The sequence below is a fragment of the Pinus tabuliformis genome, chromosome 2_1, assembly GCF_031772625.1.
Source record: "Pinus tabuliformis cultivar Carrire ecotype Pingquan chromosome 2_1, CPIR1, whole genome shotgun sequence".
Taxonomy (NCBI): Eukaryota; Viridiplantae; Streptophyta; class Pinopsida; order Pinales; family Pinaceae; genus Pinus; species Pinus tabuliformis.
Window position 1 is genome coordinate 38,701,923 of NC_142299.1, and position 14,829 is coordinate 38,716,751.

The 14,829-nt window shown below is 37.0% G+C and overlaps 1 protein-coding gene and 1 long non-coding RNA gene across 2 annotated transcripts; both read right to left on the minus strand.

The window, feature by feature from the left end:
- Positions 1-656: 656 nt before the first annotated feature.
- On the minus strand, positions 657-1,430 carry LOC149198661 (uncharacterized). The gene is made up of 2 exons (XR_016253215.1): positions 895-1,430; positions 657-690 (listed from the first exon to the last, which is right to left on the minus strand). It is a non-coding gene; the product is annotated as an uncharacterized LOC149198661 (long non-coding RNA).
- A 3,973-nt stretch (positions 1,431-5,403) lies between these two features.
- LOC149198662 (PHD finger protein ALFIN-LIKE 3-like) lies at positions 5,404-12,700 on the minus strand. The gene is made up of 5 exons (XM_089402106.1): positions 12,220-12,700; positions 9,155-9,187; positions 7,857-8,085; positions 6,266-6,401; positions 5,404-6,101 (listed from the first exon to the last, which is right to left on the minus strand). The coding sequence occupies exons 1-5, from the start codon at positions 12,311-12,313 to the stop codon at positions 5,826-5,828; spliced, it is 768 nt and encodes a 255-aa protein (XP_089258232.1). The 5' UTR covers positions 12,314-12,700; the 3' UTR covers positions 5,404-5,825.
- Between the last annotated feature and the right edge of the window lie 2,129 nt (positions 12,701-14,829).

A 14,829-nucleotide genomic window follows, 5' to 3' on the forward strand; every position in this document is an offset into this window, starting at 1 on the left:
TCAAAAAACAGTCAAAAGCACCAAACTTGTTGGGCTCTTAGTTAGGCTAAAGGGTGGGACTTGATTGCCCTCGTTTTTGTATAAAACATACTTGCAGGTATAGCTGGGGGCACATGTACTGTTTTATAACTTAATTGAATCCTTGTTTCATCTTTGAAAGAAAGAGTTCACATTGGGTAGGGAATGTAAATGGTACAATAAAATGATAGGAAAATATAAAATAATGTTTTACAGCATAACCTCTTATACTTTTGCACTCTTGCTTGGATCATCAAATTGCAGCTTGTTGATTAAAAAAAAATCCTCTGTAAACAACTCATATGCATTGAGCAAAACTGTTTGGCGAGGAAAGCTCAGTAGCCATTCCCGTTCTCAAAGTGCTTCGAAATAATAAACAAGTTTTGAAATTTTCCTTTGATTTGAAATGAGCATCACAACTTTTACGTTCAGGGTTAACCTGGCCTGTTACTGGAGAATCCCCTTATCACCTGGAAATCATAAGCATTTCTCTCAGACTTTAGATTGGGGCTCGAGAACACATTTCCTTTATAATGTTGAATGATGAAGCCTTTTGATCCGTATACCTAACAGCAGGCCACCTGATCTTTCTCGGTGAACGACTTAGCTCATGTATGGCTAAATAGTAAGTGCATCAGTGCTGAATGATGTATCAGGAATATCTTGGAAATCCTAAATTTTGAATACCATCCCACTCAAAAACATGGTATTTGAGAAAAAGAAAAAGTAAAAAGCACCGCGGTAACACTTTCTCAATTGTGATAAGCCGGCAGAATTGACTTCTGGAGCAATTTTTCATAATATGAAATTTCTTGTCCTTATCAACATTATTTTTGCATCTTCAACACATTTAAGAGGGCAGCATATGGATGTTACCTGTTGGTATGAAAAGATATTCCCTACCATAAGTGATGAATGCTCCGTGCTCCTATATATTGCTAGAAAATTACCATTTATCTGCAATATCAGTGCAATAACATTAATTGACATAAAACCTTTGCCAAAAGAAAAAATGCTAATCATTTCCGCTATGTTTGATTGAAACAATGTAATCAATGTGAGATTAGACAGCAAAGTCGCTTCTTTGTTCAGAGGTGATTCCTTTGGGAAACATGATGAACACCGTATATACAACCAGGTAAACAGAAACTAAATAGAGATGTATTAAATAATTCACAGGACCGTGTTTATCGATAGAATGGCTGTTTCAAGTAATTATCAAAGTAACAAATTAGGAGTGTCAAATAGTCGTACACTGAACTACGCACTTTGAGTTGCACAGTGATCCAACCGCATATGATATAAAGATGTAAACAGATTACTGTAACATTTTTCTTTAAAAATATGTATAATTCTCATGCATGATAATATCAGTATCCATGAATAATCAGAATTTTTTGTTAAAAAAGTTATATATAAAGATGTAAACAAATTACTTTCTTTAAAAGTATATATAATTCTCATGCATGATAACATCAGTATCCATGAATAATCAGACTTTTTTTTTAAATTGTACAAAACCTGGTTTTTTTTTTTTGGGGGGGGGGGGGGGGGAGTGGGGGAATCCTTGCATGAATCTTTCGGCAGCTTGTGAAGTTATTAAATGAATGCCAAAGATATGGTCATACACAATAAAGCAAGTCTAATATCTCAACTTCGCTTTATGGCCCTTGAAGAACCAAAAAGAGTTTTAATAGTTTGATAAGTCGTTTGTTTTGAAAGTTGCATTGAGAAACGTATCCAAAGGCCAAGAGTTTGCACCACACAGCGTGGAGTTCTTTTATATTATGTGCCAGGTCTGAGGAATATTAATACCACCGAATCTGCCCAGAATCTGTTTCCAGACTCATCCATGTTTGGCATGCCTTTTAGAAAGGGCAGACCACAGAAAGAATGTAACCCTGGTAAGACAGCGTAATAACCCTCCAACTTTACAAACAAGACAATTGATTGCCAAGTTGCCATACACGCACACCAAATCTGCACAGAATCTGTTCCCAGACTCATCCATGTTTGGCATGCCTTTTAGAATGGGCAGACCACAGAAAGAATGTAACCCTGGTAAGACAGCGTAATAACCCTCCAACTTTACAAACAAGACAATTGATTGCGAAGTTGCCATACTCGCACACCAAATCTGCACAGAATCTGTGCCCATACTCGTCCATGTTTGGCATGCCTTTAGAAAGGGCAGACCACAGAAAGAATGTAACCCCGTAAGACAGCGTAATAACCCTCCCCAACTTTACAAACAAGACAATTGATTGCCAAGTTGCCATACACGCACACCAAATCTGCCCAGAATCTGTTCCCAGACTCATCCATGCTTGGCATGCCTTTTAGAATGGGCAGACCACAGAAAGAATGTAACCCTGGTAAGACAGCGTAATAACCCTCCAACTTTACAAACAAGACATTGGTTGCCAAGTTGCCATACACGCACACAATAAAATTCTCGCACAACAAGAGCTTTAACTAATTAGCAGTTCGGTAGAAATGATCATGTCTGTCTAAAATATTCAAATGTCAAGTCTCTGAAATCGTGCTAAAGTTTATTTACTGACAACACTTTTTTCCCTCCTCTCTTTGAAAAATTAACATGTGAGTCTGTCTGAAATGTATCCAGTGTGCATACCCTAGAGATGCATTGATCCCTTCCAAATACATGGATGTTCCAAGACGTGAATCAAAAGATATGATCATAGGATCTTAATAAAATTTGAAACGCTTCTCTCAAGCCCACAGCTTGGGTTTTGACTGTACAAGGGTATGCCTTAGGCTCTGCATTTTCTCTTGTCAGCTGGCAGTCACTTCGTGCGTTTCCTCCTCTCTGCAGCTTATCAGAATTTCCCATTCTAAGTTGGGGCATTGGCCCTGGTTTTAGCCTAAGACACACATTTCCACAGGCCAATCTAAGTGGAAAACAGTGTCAAGTGGTTTTTTGGCTTGGGCAGCATCACGTCTGTTCACAAAATACCGCAGGGGTGCTAAGATAAAGTCAAAGAAAAGATATCTCAGATGGAACATGTCTATAGAAATTTCAAGAAAATTCAAGCCCCTGAAAAAAGTGCAACCCTGGGAAAATTAGAAACACTATCCACTGTCACCACAGTAGTGGTTAAAGTACGGAGTGATTTAGGGATTTTACCCTAGGGTAAATTAGAAACACTGCCCACTGTCACCACAGCAGTGGTTAAGTACAGAGTGATTTATGGTTTTTACAATGGAAGGTGAAACTCAAGAGGACAAGAGCCTTATCCTCTAGGCCATTTAGTTGTGGCAGCAAGATTACAGGAAGGCTTGAGTGGAATTGAGAACATTAACAAAGAAATTAGCAGAACCTTACTAAAAAGATCAAACTGATTGATATGTCAATATTGAATGATATCCTCAGTCTAAAACATCAACGTGTATACCATGCAACCATCAATACAAAGAGAGCAGCAGGACGGCCTTCAAAATGAATGAACAGACGGCAACTTATTTATTGACACATCAGATTACATCAATAGGTCAAATAGAACTGGACTTGCCACAACTTAAGCACTTCCAAATAACAAGGCAGACAGATCTGAACAAAAAATACACCAGCAAGTTTACAATGGCAGCCTTATACATCACATTTCACCTACAAAAAAGACGAAGATATAAGCACAAATCTGTTATTAGCCCTTTCTCCCTTGCCTGCAAGAAACAATGTACTTGGCCTAAAGGGGTTTTTCCTCCACCTGAATTCCTCTTAAAAATTAATCCTCGTCTCTTTTATCGCTCCTCTTTGAACCCTAGGGGGCTAGATCAAGGGAGGGAGAGTAATAGAATAGTCTTCCACCAACCCATCCTCCATTAAATATCATTAAGAAGCCACCCGATAACTTCCCGAGCGGGCACTCCTTATCTAACATGGTTTAGGGCTTGAATGTGTATTCAAGGCCAAATGGGAGCCTCCTCATGCAAGGCACTCCACTTAGTATGTACAATTAGCCTTAATTTACGAGCAAATGAGTGTATTAGAGCCATATTAAACTCCCTGGTGTAGAAGGCTCTGTTGTTGGTGCGCATCTGACCTGAATTAGGGTTTGGAAGGGAATACAACTCCACTTGGCATCTCCTCCATGAGAGCGCTCCTCCAGATGATCATTTAACACTTGCTTCAGGAAGTAAAATGGGGATTTTGGGTCCACGTCCATCCTTCCGAGGTGAGTGCTCCTTTAGAAATGCTTTCCTTTCCTTGCTTCATGCACAAATGATGAATTGGGTTCAAACTTCATAAATATCCCGAAATGCTAACCGCTCTTCCTATAGAAGTTTGTTGACCTAGTCATTAGGGGGAAATAGACCTATTTGGGCCCACTGGAAACCTCAAGCTAAGTGCTCCTCCGTATGGTCATCCCCAGGCCTATAAATCCCTCCCACAAGAAAGCCACTTCTATAAGCAGATTTTGCTCTTCATCTTCGGCTATGTGCATCGTTTGAGGTGGATATCTTCAGCCAAGTGTTATAATTCATATGACTGATGCCTTCAAGCTCAATCCATACACCATCCACCCTAAGTACTAACCTTCAAATGCCTTGATGAATCAAGTATGCCCTTCCAGACTGTGCCCATAACCTGCAAACCCAACTAATCTCCTTTATCCGTTCACACCTCGACCTTAGGGGCCTTCCTAAGGTAGAGAAATGGCTCAAAATGAACCGTGCATTTTCAGGCATCAACAGAACAAAAAGGTAAGTGCTTATTCGATTTTCACTTTCAACAATAACAAATCATGAATGTGTGGCCCTACCAATCCTTTACACTGTCAAAATTTGAAGCTAGAGTTTTCAGAAAGTTACTAGAGGGAGGCCAAATCCGAGGAGTGGGGAAAGAACATGGTAACTAACATAAATATTAACAAGAGGGACACGTATCCAGTAACGTAGATACTAGCATATGCACTCTCAGTCTCACTTCAGCCCAGCCCTGTGACAGTTGTTGAATCACCAAGGGCATAAATCAGCACAAATAAAGTTCTATAATAAACTGGTACAAAATATGGCTACATTTTACAGCATAATGAGATTTGGCAAAAAAAAAACTTGTCACTTCTGATAACCAAACTTCTATTAGAAGCATTCGAATATAAGCAGCCACACAATTTAGAGGGTGCAATCACACCCGATAACAAAAAACTTCTACTAAAAGAATTAAAATATCAGTGGCCACACCACAATATATAATGCGCAAACTTATTGCACATCCACAATAAACAAAACTTACACTACATAGTACATACACCGATTACTAAGCACATACCATTAATGGCCAAATATTATACAGACTTCACAACAAAACTGAATAGCATATTAAGCATAGCATACAAATAAAATAAGTGTATCCAAGATGGCTACTCTGAAGAACACAGGTTATCACATTCAACATTAAACCCTTGATGGATTCAAACTGTCGTGTTTTACAATGCGCATTAAGAAATAAAAAGCAACTAACCCAACATGCATAGAGCTGTATTCTTCATGACGTCCCAAAGGTTTCAAAAGTGTATAACTTTACGTAGAGAGTTATCAAAACTTTTGAAGTCCTACAAATTACGATCAGAAAAACAAACAAGTAACTAGCTCAGCATGTAAATGGATGTTGCACTTGTCTATCTGACCTCAAAGGTCACACGGTGTCTCAGCCTGCCTTAATCATCAACCTCAATTGCAAGAAACAAAGCTCCAATGCCTCCAAACACTTTTGGCTGGAGCCACAAATTTCTTTGAAACATTACAGATAATATTTTGCTTGTAGTTAAACACGGGCTCTTTTATTACTGCAAGCGGGCCCTTTTATTACTGCAAGATGGACACTTGTACAGTTTAATGTGTTCAGCTCTTGCAGCAGTGATCTTCACACATTTGCCATGGAACCAATTCTCACACATATCACATGCAATCCAGAATTCCGCAGTTGCAGAGGAATAAACTCCACCACAGGCTCCACAGAGAGTCTCCCCATGTTCGTCATCCTCCTCTTCGTCTAAGATATCTTCTTCATCCTTGGATAGTGGTAACTTCGACATTTTTGGTTGAGATTCAGATGACCGCTGTTAAAACAAAAGAAGTGTAGGACATGAGAGCCTTGTTACAATTTTAAAAACCTATAGGAAAGAAGATTACAGTCACAAAGAGACATTCAGACAAAATAATTAAGCCATCAGCCATGGTTAATTTGTAATTGAAAAAAATGCACTAGACCATGACAACTCACCACCTTCCCTCCTGACTTGTTTTTGCTACTGCTGTTGTTGGTAACTGTAGATCTTTCTTTTACTTGCTTCTTTGCAGTTCCAGTGACAACCTCGTATATTGTTGGAAGTTCATTCATCATGTTAAAAAGCCGCTTCCTGTCATCAGGCCAATTTCAATTAGACCTCAAATAAATCTATGGAAGAATCTGGTCAATGTTTAATCTGTTTTATGTTTTTCTTCTAGATTTCTGGTTCCATAGTTCAGTTTGCAAGCAGAATTAAAGTCAGGATTGATTTTTCTTTTAATTTTTTTTTTTCTTTGGAGTCCAGACATTTAATGGCAATTTTCCATGTTTGCAAATGTAATTGGATAAAAAATCCATGTCACCAGATTGTGAATAATCCCAATGTTTGCTAGACAATATGGTAGATAATAATGTCGCCCCAATGGTCTATAGACATGCACTACACAATGGAAAATGACCAACAGTTCAGCTGTTGAGACACAAGAGGTAAAAATTCAGAAATCAAGATTAAGGAATACGTGTGCGAAAGATTGTTTTAATGAATACCAATAAAATCAAACGAAAGGAAGCATTGCAAATTAATTGGCTAACTTAAATTCAATTTTCCATACAGATAATTGCTGCAGATATTTCATGTTTTTATGCTGCTGCAGGTCTGCATTGTATCACTTTAGGTTTGACAGTTTTTCAGTTTTCTGAGTCTCCGCAGATGACAATTTCTATCCTCTGAAGGGTTGTGTAGGCATGCACCACACAGGGCTACAATGGCTATTTTTGCAAGGCTTTTGAGTTTGATTGAAACAAATACAGGTTGCAATGTTTGTATTCTTTCTGTAGCAAATGCAACAAAATGGCAGAATAACTTTAAGACTGAAGGTGTACACAGTAAACTGTCAGGATAACCTGTATCTGAGTGAGGGTGTGGTGATCCAAAGAAAAACTTTGTGCATCATTTGATGAGAATCATGACTACCAAAATGCATGCATTTGGGTAACAGCCCCCCAAATCTGTAATTGCAGAAAATCATAATCTGAAACATATGAAAGAACATTAATGGATTGCCAAGGCCAGCAGCTCATAATAGCATTACACGTTTCCAAACAATGAGAATCAATGCAGGCTGACATTATTTTCTCACATAACACAAAAACCAACATAACAATGTATTAAACATTCAACAAGATGTTCAAAATACTGTAGGTTGTTCAGATGTTCAGATTTTATCCTAAAACTATAAGTTAATTGGATATTAAGATTATACCATCAGCCATGGCAATGCCAGAGTAAAGAACTGAGAAAAAAATGACCAAGTTTTCACAATCAGGTGGCAGAGGCGTGAATCACCCAAAAGTCAAAAGATTCTACCAACTCAACCAAAAATGTTATTGTAAAATGCTGCCCACCAGTTTTGCTTTATATATTCACAGTTCATGGAATATAAATCAATTGATAGTATAGAATAAGCCATCAAGCCTGCCCTTGTCGACAAAGAATTTGATTTTGATGTAAAATCCAGTAAAAAGCTTCCTCTCATTTAAATCAGAAAGGCACATAAGAAAGATATTAGAGAAAAATAATATGTACCGGTCATTTTTGTCAAACCCAAATCGTGCACCAAAATAGACAGAAACTGCAAGTAGCCAGGAATCACTGTGTACAGCAACCAGTGATAGCCAATCTTTTTCTTGCATCCCATCTCTTGCAAAGTTTATTCCCAAAGCTGGCTCGGGAAGTTCAGGAGGCACCTCTTCTGCAGGTAGATTAACTTCCCATGTTTCATTTGGAAATCCATAAAGACATAGATTGTCCTTATCTGCAACACATAAAGAATGCAATATGAAGAACCATCACGGCCATATAGATCAAGGTTCAACAGAACCACTAAACAATATTTTGGTCATTATGAAACGAGGCATCAATTATATAAGTCAAAGAACACTCAATCGTAGTGGTGTTATATTTTGAAGTTTCATCAAATAGAACTTTATGGGTATAACATTAAGCTGTCACTCGAAATCCTAACTGGACCACAATACAAACACCTTCTAAAGAGGATGAAAAGTACATGGATTCCCCCCCATTTTATTATTATCTCACATCAGGCATGCAATCAAAGAACCCTAAGCTAAGAAACAGAAAACCAGGACCTTACACACCATAGACTCTAAGCTACCCCCAAAGATGAGAAAAACAAAAAACTAAAGCTTAGAGTAAAGCTTAAACCCCTATTTTCATTTCCAAAATAAGAGCATATGATATGGAACCTCCATTATCCAGCCCTTACAAAACAATTCAGACGTTTGTGAGAACTCATACAAATCACATTAAATGCACTCCAAAAACATTGTCAGATGAACTGAACTTGAATCTAGGCAATCTTACATTTCTTAAGCCAATTTGGGAATCATATTCAAACACCTAAATTTCTTGGATCTAATCAATCTTACATTTCTTAAAGTCAATTTGGGTATCACATTCAAGCAACTAAATTCCTAAAATATCTCTAAAAATGGCTCACAGAATTCTTCCGTCACCCTCAAAATCACTGTTGTGAGAGCTTCCCGTGTTTTTTATTGTTTCCTGGGATAAGTACTCACTCCCTCATCAAAACTCAAACCAAGATTCACCTTAAAACTCTCCACCTGTTCAAAACTCATCAAGCTTGCCCAAGACTCACCAAACTCACCCAATGTCTGGCTTCAAAACTCATCAAACTCATCTGAAAATGTTATTTTGTATATTTTATGAATTGGAAATGTCAATTTTTGTTCTGCACAAATTTCCTATATTTTTAGTCTTCTTCACTGAATGCATAAGAAAGAACCATAACATCAGCTTATTTAGAGGATTTTGATATTTTCTGCTAACACTGAGGAACTCACCTGGATCACATTGCTGATAAAACTCCTCCACATCTGCAACAAAACAAGCCAAAGATAAGTCCAAATAAGACGTTTAACATTACATTAAATTTCATATTTAGAATAATGTGATATGAAATATTTAAATCAACAATAAAACAATATCGCTAAAAATATTTTTAATCCCTACAAATTTGCTCCAAAAGAAAGCAACGGCAAGTCCAAATGTAAAATTGTCAACATGACACAAGGCTTCATGGTTGCAAATGTCAAAAAGACCTTAACCTTGATCATCAGAAGTTGATAAAACATTTTGTATCACACATTAGAAAACATAATACTGACAGAAGCTTATTTAACTTGCGGAAAAAAAATATATATATATATATATTTCGAAACGTCAAAGAGCATCCAGATCTGATTTGCTCCAAAAGAAGACAACCATATGTCCAAATGAAAAATTGTTAACATGATTCAAAACTTCATGATGCAAATGTCAAAGAGATCTTAACGTTGAGTACCTTTTTTATGGAGTTGTAGAAAACCCTTTGTATCACAAAATGGTAAAACTAATACTGACAAAGCCTACTTAACCGAATAAGAAAAATTTAAATAGTAAAGGATTATAAAAGACCAGAATTAATAAACAAAAGATCTACAAAAACTGAAATACAGTACGGATATATGCTGATAAAACTAAAATATATAATGTTATCCAAATATAGTAGGGTCACAGATAAGTCCGCAATCAAACAGTTAGGAATCAGGATGGATATAAACCCAGATTATCACAGCACAATGGGATCTAGAAAACAATTCATATCACAGCACAATAACCAAAAAAATTACCTACAGAAGCACATTTAACCCAAAGAAAAAACAAGACAAATAATCTAAATAGAAAGGAACAAGGAAAAAATAGAATGAATAAACAACTGTCATCAAAAAACAAAATATAATGAAAAATATTAAACAAGTTGGTTCAACCTCCCTTGGGTGATGAACAATTAGTCCATACCAACAGATTTACTAGGGATGCAATCCATAAAGAAGGGAAAGCATCCATTGAATTTCCCCATGAGTGTGTCAATTCAGTCTAGCCTAGACAGTGGAGTGGAATGTTATCCATCCCACTCAAGCTCAATTCCGACAAGTGCCATGTGAATGAAATGTTGGGATCTTAATAAGTGTATTGTTGTATTGGCATTGAGACTTAAACAACCCGGTTTACCCTTGGTAGTAGGTACCAATCATCAGAATGAAAGTGCCCAGTGGGTTTCCCCGGGATATGTAATTCATGGAAAAACATATATATAGACCAAAGGTTAGCTCAACCAATTGTTGCTAATGTTGTTGGGTATTTGGCTAATCCCATTCTACTAGGTGGCCAATTCAAATCCCCTTGCATGACAAACCAGACTACATCAACAGATTCCTTAAAAGGAGCTCCTATTGTTCGCTCAATCAGTTGAACCATCTGCCCATTTCATGTTGCCAACAAGGAGGCCATAGGTCATTGTTTCAAATCCGGTTGAGTCCTCATCAGTTACCAGCCATTATTGTAGCTGGCAATTAAACTGCCCTCCAACAGGATATTCCTGGGAATGGGGGGAAAGTCTGTGCGTGTATATAACTCAAATTCAGTGCATATGCAGGTAAACCTGAAATATACTAGAACTTACAAATTTACAAAAACCCTATTCAAATACATTAGCGTTGTAGATAAATGTAATATTTAAAAAAAAAAATACAATTATAGAAATTTTATTCAATGATAAATAAAAGGATGATAAAGCTCAAATATAATAAAAATAGAAAAAGCGCAATACGTTTATTCAAATACAGTACGGATGCAGGTGTGTCATTGAAGCCAAACAGGGTACGAAAAGCCTGTTATCTAGATGGGAAGATATAGGAAAATATATGAATATTTTCCTATCTCAGGATCTGATAATGGCAGAAGACCGTAAAAAACAATTTAAACTAGGCAGACTGGAGAAGGAGGACCTTGTTTAAGTGCCCATCTTTTGATAGCGTGGCGTAAGGAAAGACATGAACTAGTTAGTCAAGATGAATGAGATCCTCGGACCTGCTTAAAAGCTCTCAGTAGATCTGAAAAAAAACTGCTATAATACACAATAATATAATGAAAATTCCATTTTATTTACTAAAGAAACAACAAGAATGCATATAAACCTACAATATAATAAAAACTTTATTCAAATGCAAAACCAAATATAATAAAAACTTTATTCAAATGCAAAACCTAAAATATAATGGCCAAAAATAAAAATAACAATAATAATAATTAAGTACAGTAATCTTATTCAAAAACAGTAGGGATGCTGATAAACATAATAAAAAGCAGAAACTTGCATATATGACTCAAGTAATATAAAGCCCTTTCAGCATTTCATCATTTGCGAAAAATTCTCAGCGTGAAAACACAAGGCTTTGAAAAGAAATAATAGCACACAATTCAAGCATATTTATGTGCGTGTGAATGCATTTGTAATGACGCTACAGGAGATTTGTTCTAGAGAATATGATAAAATATGGGCAGAAACCTTGAGCATGATTAAATCACAGAGTACACGAAAAAAATGATTCTTAGATTACAGTGAGGATGCGGATAACCCTAAAACTTAAAAAGAAAAATAAAATTACAGAGATCTCGTTCAAATACAGCAGGGATGCCAAGAACGTAATAAATATTCTTTTACTGGAGAAAACAACAGAAAATCTTGAAAAATAAACAATAGCACGAGGCACACGAGTGTAAACCTTGGTAATAATTAAAATATGGTGTATGCATATTTCATATACAAAATATGAAATTGTGCAACACGGTAGGGATGCAGATAAACCTGGGATATAAGAAAAAATACGAAATTACAGAACTCTTTTTCAAATACAGTTCGAAAGCGGATAAACCTAATAAATCATAAAGAAAAACCAAAAATAGCAAAAATCTCTTAAAAACAAACAACACCGCACAATTCAAATTTGTTCACGTATGTGCGCGTAAAAAAACTGCGGAAAACTTTTAACTTCAATCTTTTTCTTTTTTCTTGTTAGAAACGGACCCGTAGTGAGGGCTTTGATCAAGCCAGCTCGACGTGATTTGAAATCTTTAAAAACGTCGTCCACAGTGCGCCGAACGAAACCACCGCCTTCCATTTTTCTTGTCGATGCTATGGAAACCCTAACGAGGCGTTTCTGGCCCTAAATTTCTTCTGCAAGAAAATAAGAGAATGATACACGAGCAGTCCAAGCTTCGAATCGCAAAAACGCATCGTCCGGCAACTACAAGCTGTGAATTCACAGGCGGCAGTATGAGAACAGATCAATCATGGCCGACAAGAAGAGATAACAAACCCTTTCCCTCGCAATCCCTTCTCACAGTTATCTCGGACAGAACACAGAGCCACGGAGGGTTTGAAAACTGAAAGAGAATCAATTGGAGTGACTGATGATTGATGGCAAATAAATAGAGAAACTTAGTTATGCCTGCCTTTTCAACCAAGTTACATCTCGGCTTTTCCAACCATAAAACCTCATATTTATATTTTTTTTTTTCATTTCATTCTCCTTATTTTCCGATATATCTCCCACTTTAAAAATGCCATTTTATGTAAAAATATTTCCGGGTTCTGATCTCGGTAGGTGCGAACTTTGAGCATTTTCGTGTCAAATTTTTCCACTGTAATTTATTAATATTTTCGCTTTAATTTATTTATAGGTACCAAAATTGAAGACCTATAATTTTTTAAAGTGTAAGTTCCTAATAAATTTTTCAAACCAACAAAAAATTTTAAAATTTTAATAAAAATTGAATCTCCATAAAAGGGGGAAATATATTTCATATTTAAATAGTTTTTTAAGTCAGATTTGTATTAATTTTTTTAAAGGTATAAATCATCTATGGGAAAAATATAAAACTAAAAATAATAACTCGATAACTCTACGGGTTAATTGTAAATTATTTTACGATTCATAATAATTAAAAATAAAATTTAGTTTCAATATATTAATTTTAAAATTCATAAAATATAAATATAAATATAAATTATTTGTTGTTTTATAATTTTTGAATTATATAATTAACCAATAAAATATATATATATATAAATGAAAACAATTTAAAGCTCCCCAATTAGGGTGTGAACTATCACAATATTTCTCTCAAGATTTACAACCTGAGTGATAAGATGGGTAAATCAGCTGCAAGGCAGCCACCTCTCGTCCCAAGAGTGTGTGGTAGCTGGCAAAGGATGGCAATTGGGGTATGGCGTTTAATGCGGTAGAGGGTGTTGCATAGGTAAATCACCAAGTGGTGGAGGAAGGAAACATGTTTAATGCAATTGCCCTGGTTGAAGGTGGTGGTCACAATGGAGGTCTTTAGCGCTTAGAGGTCAGAGCGTCGGCCTACTCGGGTTGGCATCGTCGGGACCTGGACGGGCTTACCACCCTCTGGTCTATGGCGTTGGTATGTGGGTATGTCTCTTTCTCTATGCCTTTGCCTAGGAGAAAGTAGGAATGGTTGTCATGTTGTTGGTAATAGGAATGATGGACGGTCCGGAAATGACTGTTTGGTTCCGTGGAAAGTCTATGTTATTGTTAATTTCTCGGTGTGTGATGGCAATCTTGTTTTCGGAAATGGGCAAGTTGGGTGGTTCAGAGATCGTAATTTGGAAACCCAGACAGTTATGGGCGTCTATGTTTGTTATTTGTGTGTTGTTTATTTGCCTATTTTTGCCTTCTTTGGTATACTTTATCTAAAATGGGTATGTCTGTTCACAGTTGGTCTCCCTACAAGTTCGATACCAACTGGTGTGCGGAGAGGGAGGGTTATGCAAGGCTTGGGTGTTTTTTTACTTTCGCTTTGCATTTGATTTATGATGATTTTGTGGTGAAATATATAATCTTGAAGCTTAGAGAGTCGACTTCTGTTGTTCGATTCATGCAAAGACTTAAATTATTTAGTCTTTTTTGTGTTATGGTTCTTCTGCAACTATAGTGATATGTTGTGGCATCCCTCGATGTTGGAAGCCTCCAAGGTTTCCTCTCAGTTTTTGGACTTGGATCTCTCCTAACAATCAATGTCTCTTGCATGTCTTTAATGTAATTGTCTCAGGTCTGAGTGATCAAAATGTGTTTTGTGGCTGCGGGTCGACCTTTTGGAACCGGCCCTCGTCATCTCCTTACTGTGGGTTTGTCTAGTGTTTAGTTAAAATTATAATAGCCAAGATGGTGTGTTCAACCCCTGGTGCCTGTTCATCAGGAAATGGCAGTCAAGGTAAGAACAGGAAGAAAGAAATGAAAGGTGGCAGAGGCTCCCCCTCTGTTATGCCTCTGGAAGGCAGAAGGTCAGATGTACAGGGCATACAGGAAGCAGTGCAAGCTTATACAGTTGTTACTCCAACCCAGGTGCATCAGTTAATCGCTTCTTGGGAGTCGGAGCTTAATCAACACGCGGAGACTGAAATGCAGGTGACAGACTGGTGTCTCTTAGCTCCGGATCTGGGGCATACCTGTGGTCGTACCACCCAGTACAAAGCAGACAGTTCTTTTGTATTGGCTCATGAAGGCTTTGATGGCTAAAGCCATTATGACTATGTCAACCAACACAGCTAAGTCAGACCCTGACCTCCAGGATACCTAGAAGGAATTGCAACTCATCCAATTCTAGATCC

Excerpts from the sequence above, each read along its gene's own strand:
- LOC149198662 (XM_089402106.1), bottom strand. The coding sequence starts at position 12,313 with ATGGAAGGCGGTGGTTTCGTTCGGCGCACTGTGGACGACGTTTTTAAA. Across the intron at positions 9,188-12,219 it reads GATCAAAGCCCTCACTACGG|ATGTGGAGGAGTTTTATCAG; the intron begins GTCCGTTTCTAA and ends GTTTTGTTGCAG. Across the intron at positions 6,102-6,265 it reads ACAAGTCAGGAGGGAAGGTG|CGGTCATCTGAATCTCAACC; the intron begins GTGAGTTGTCAT and ends TTGTTTTAACAG.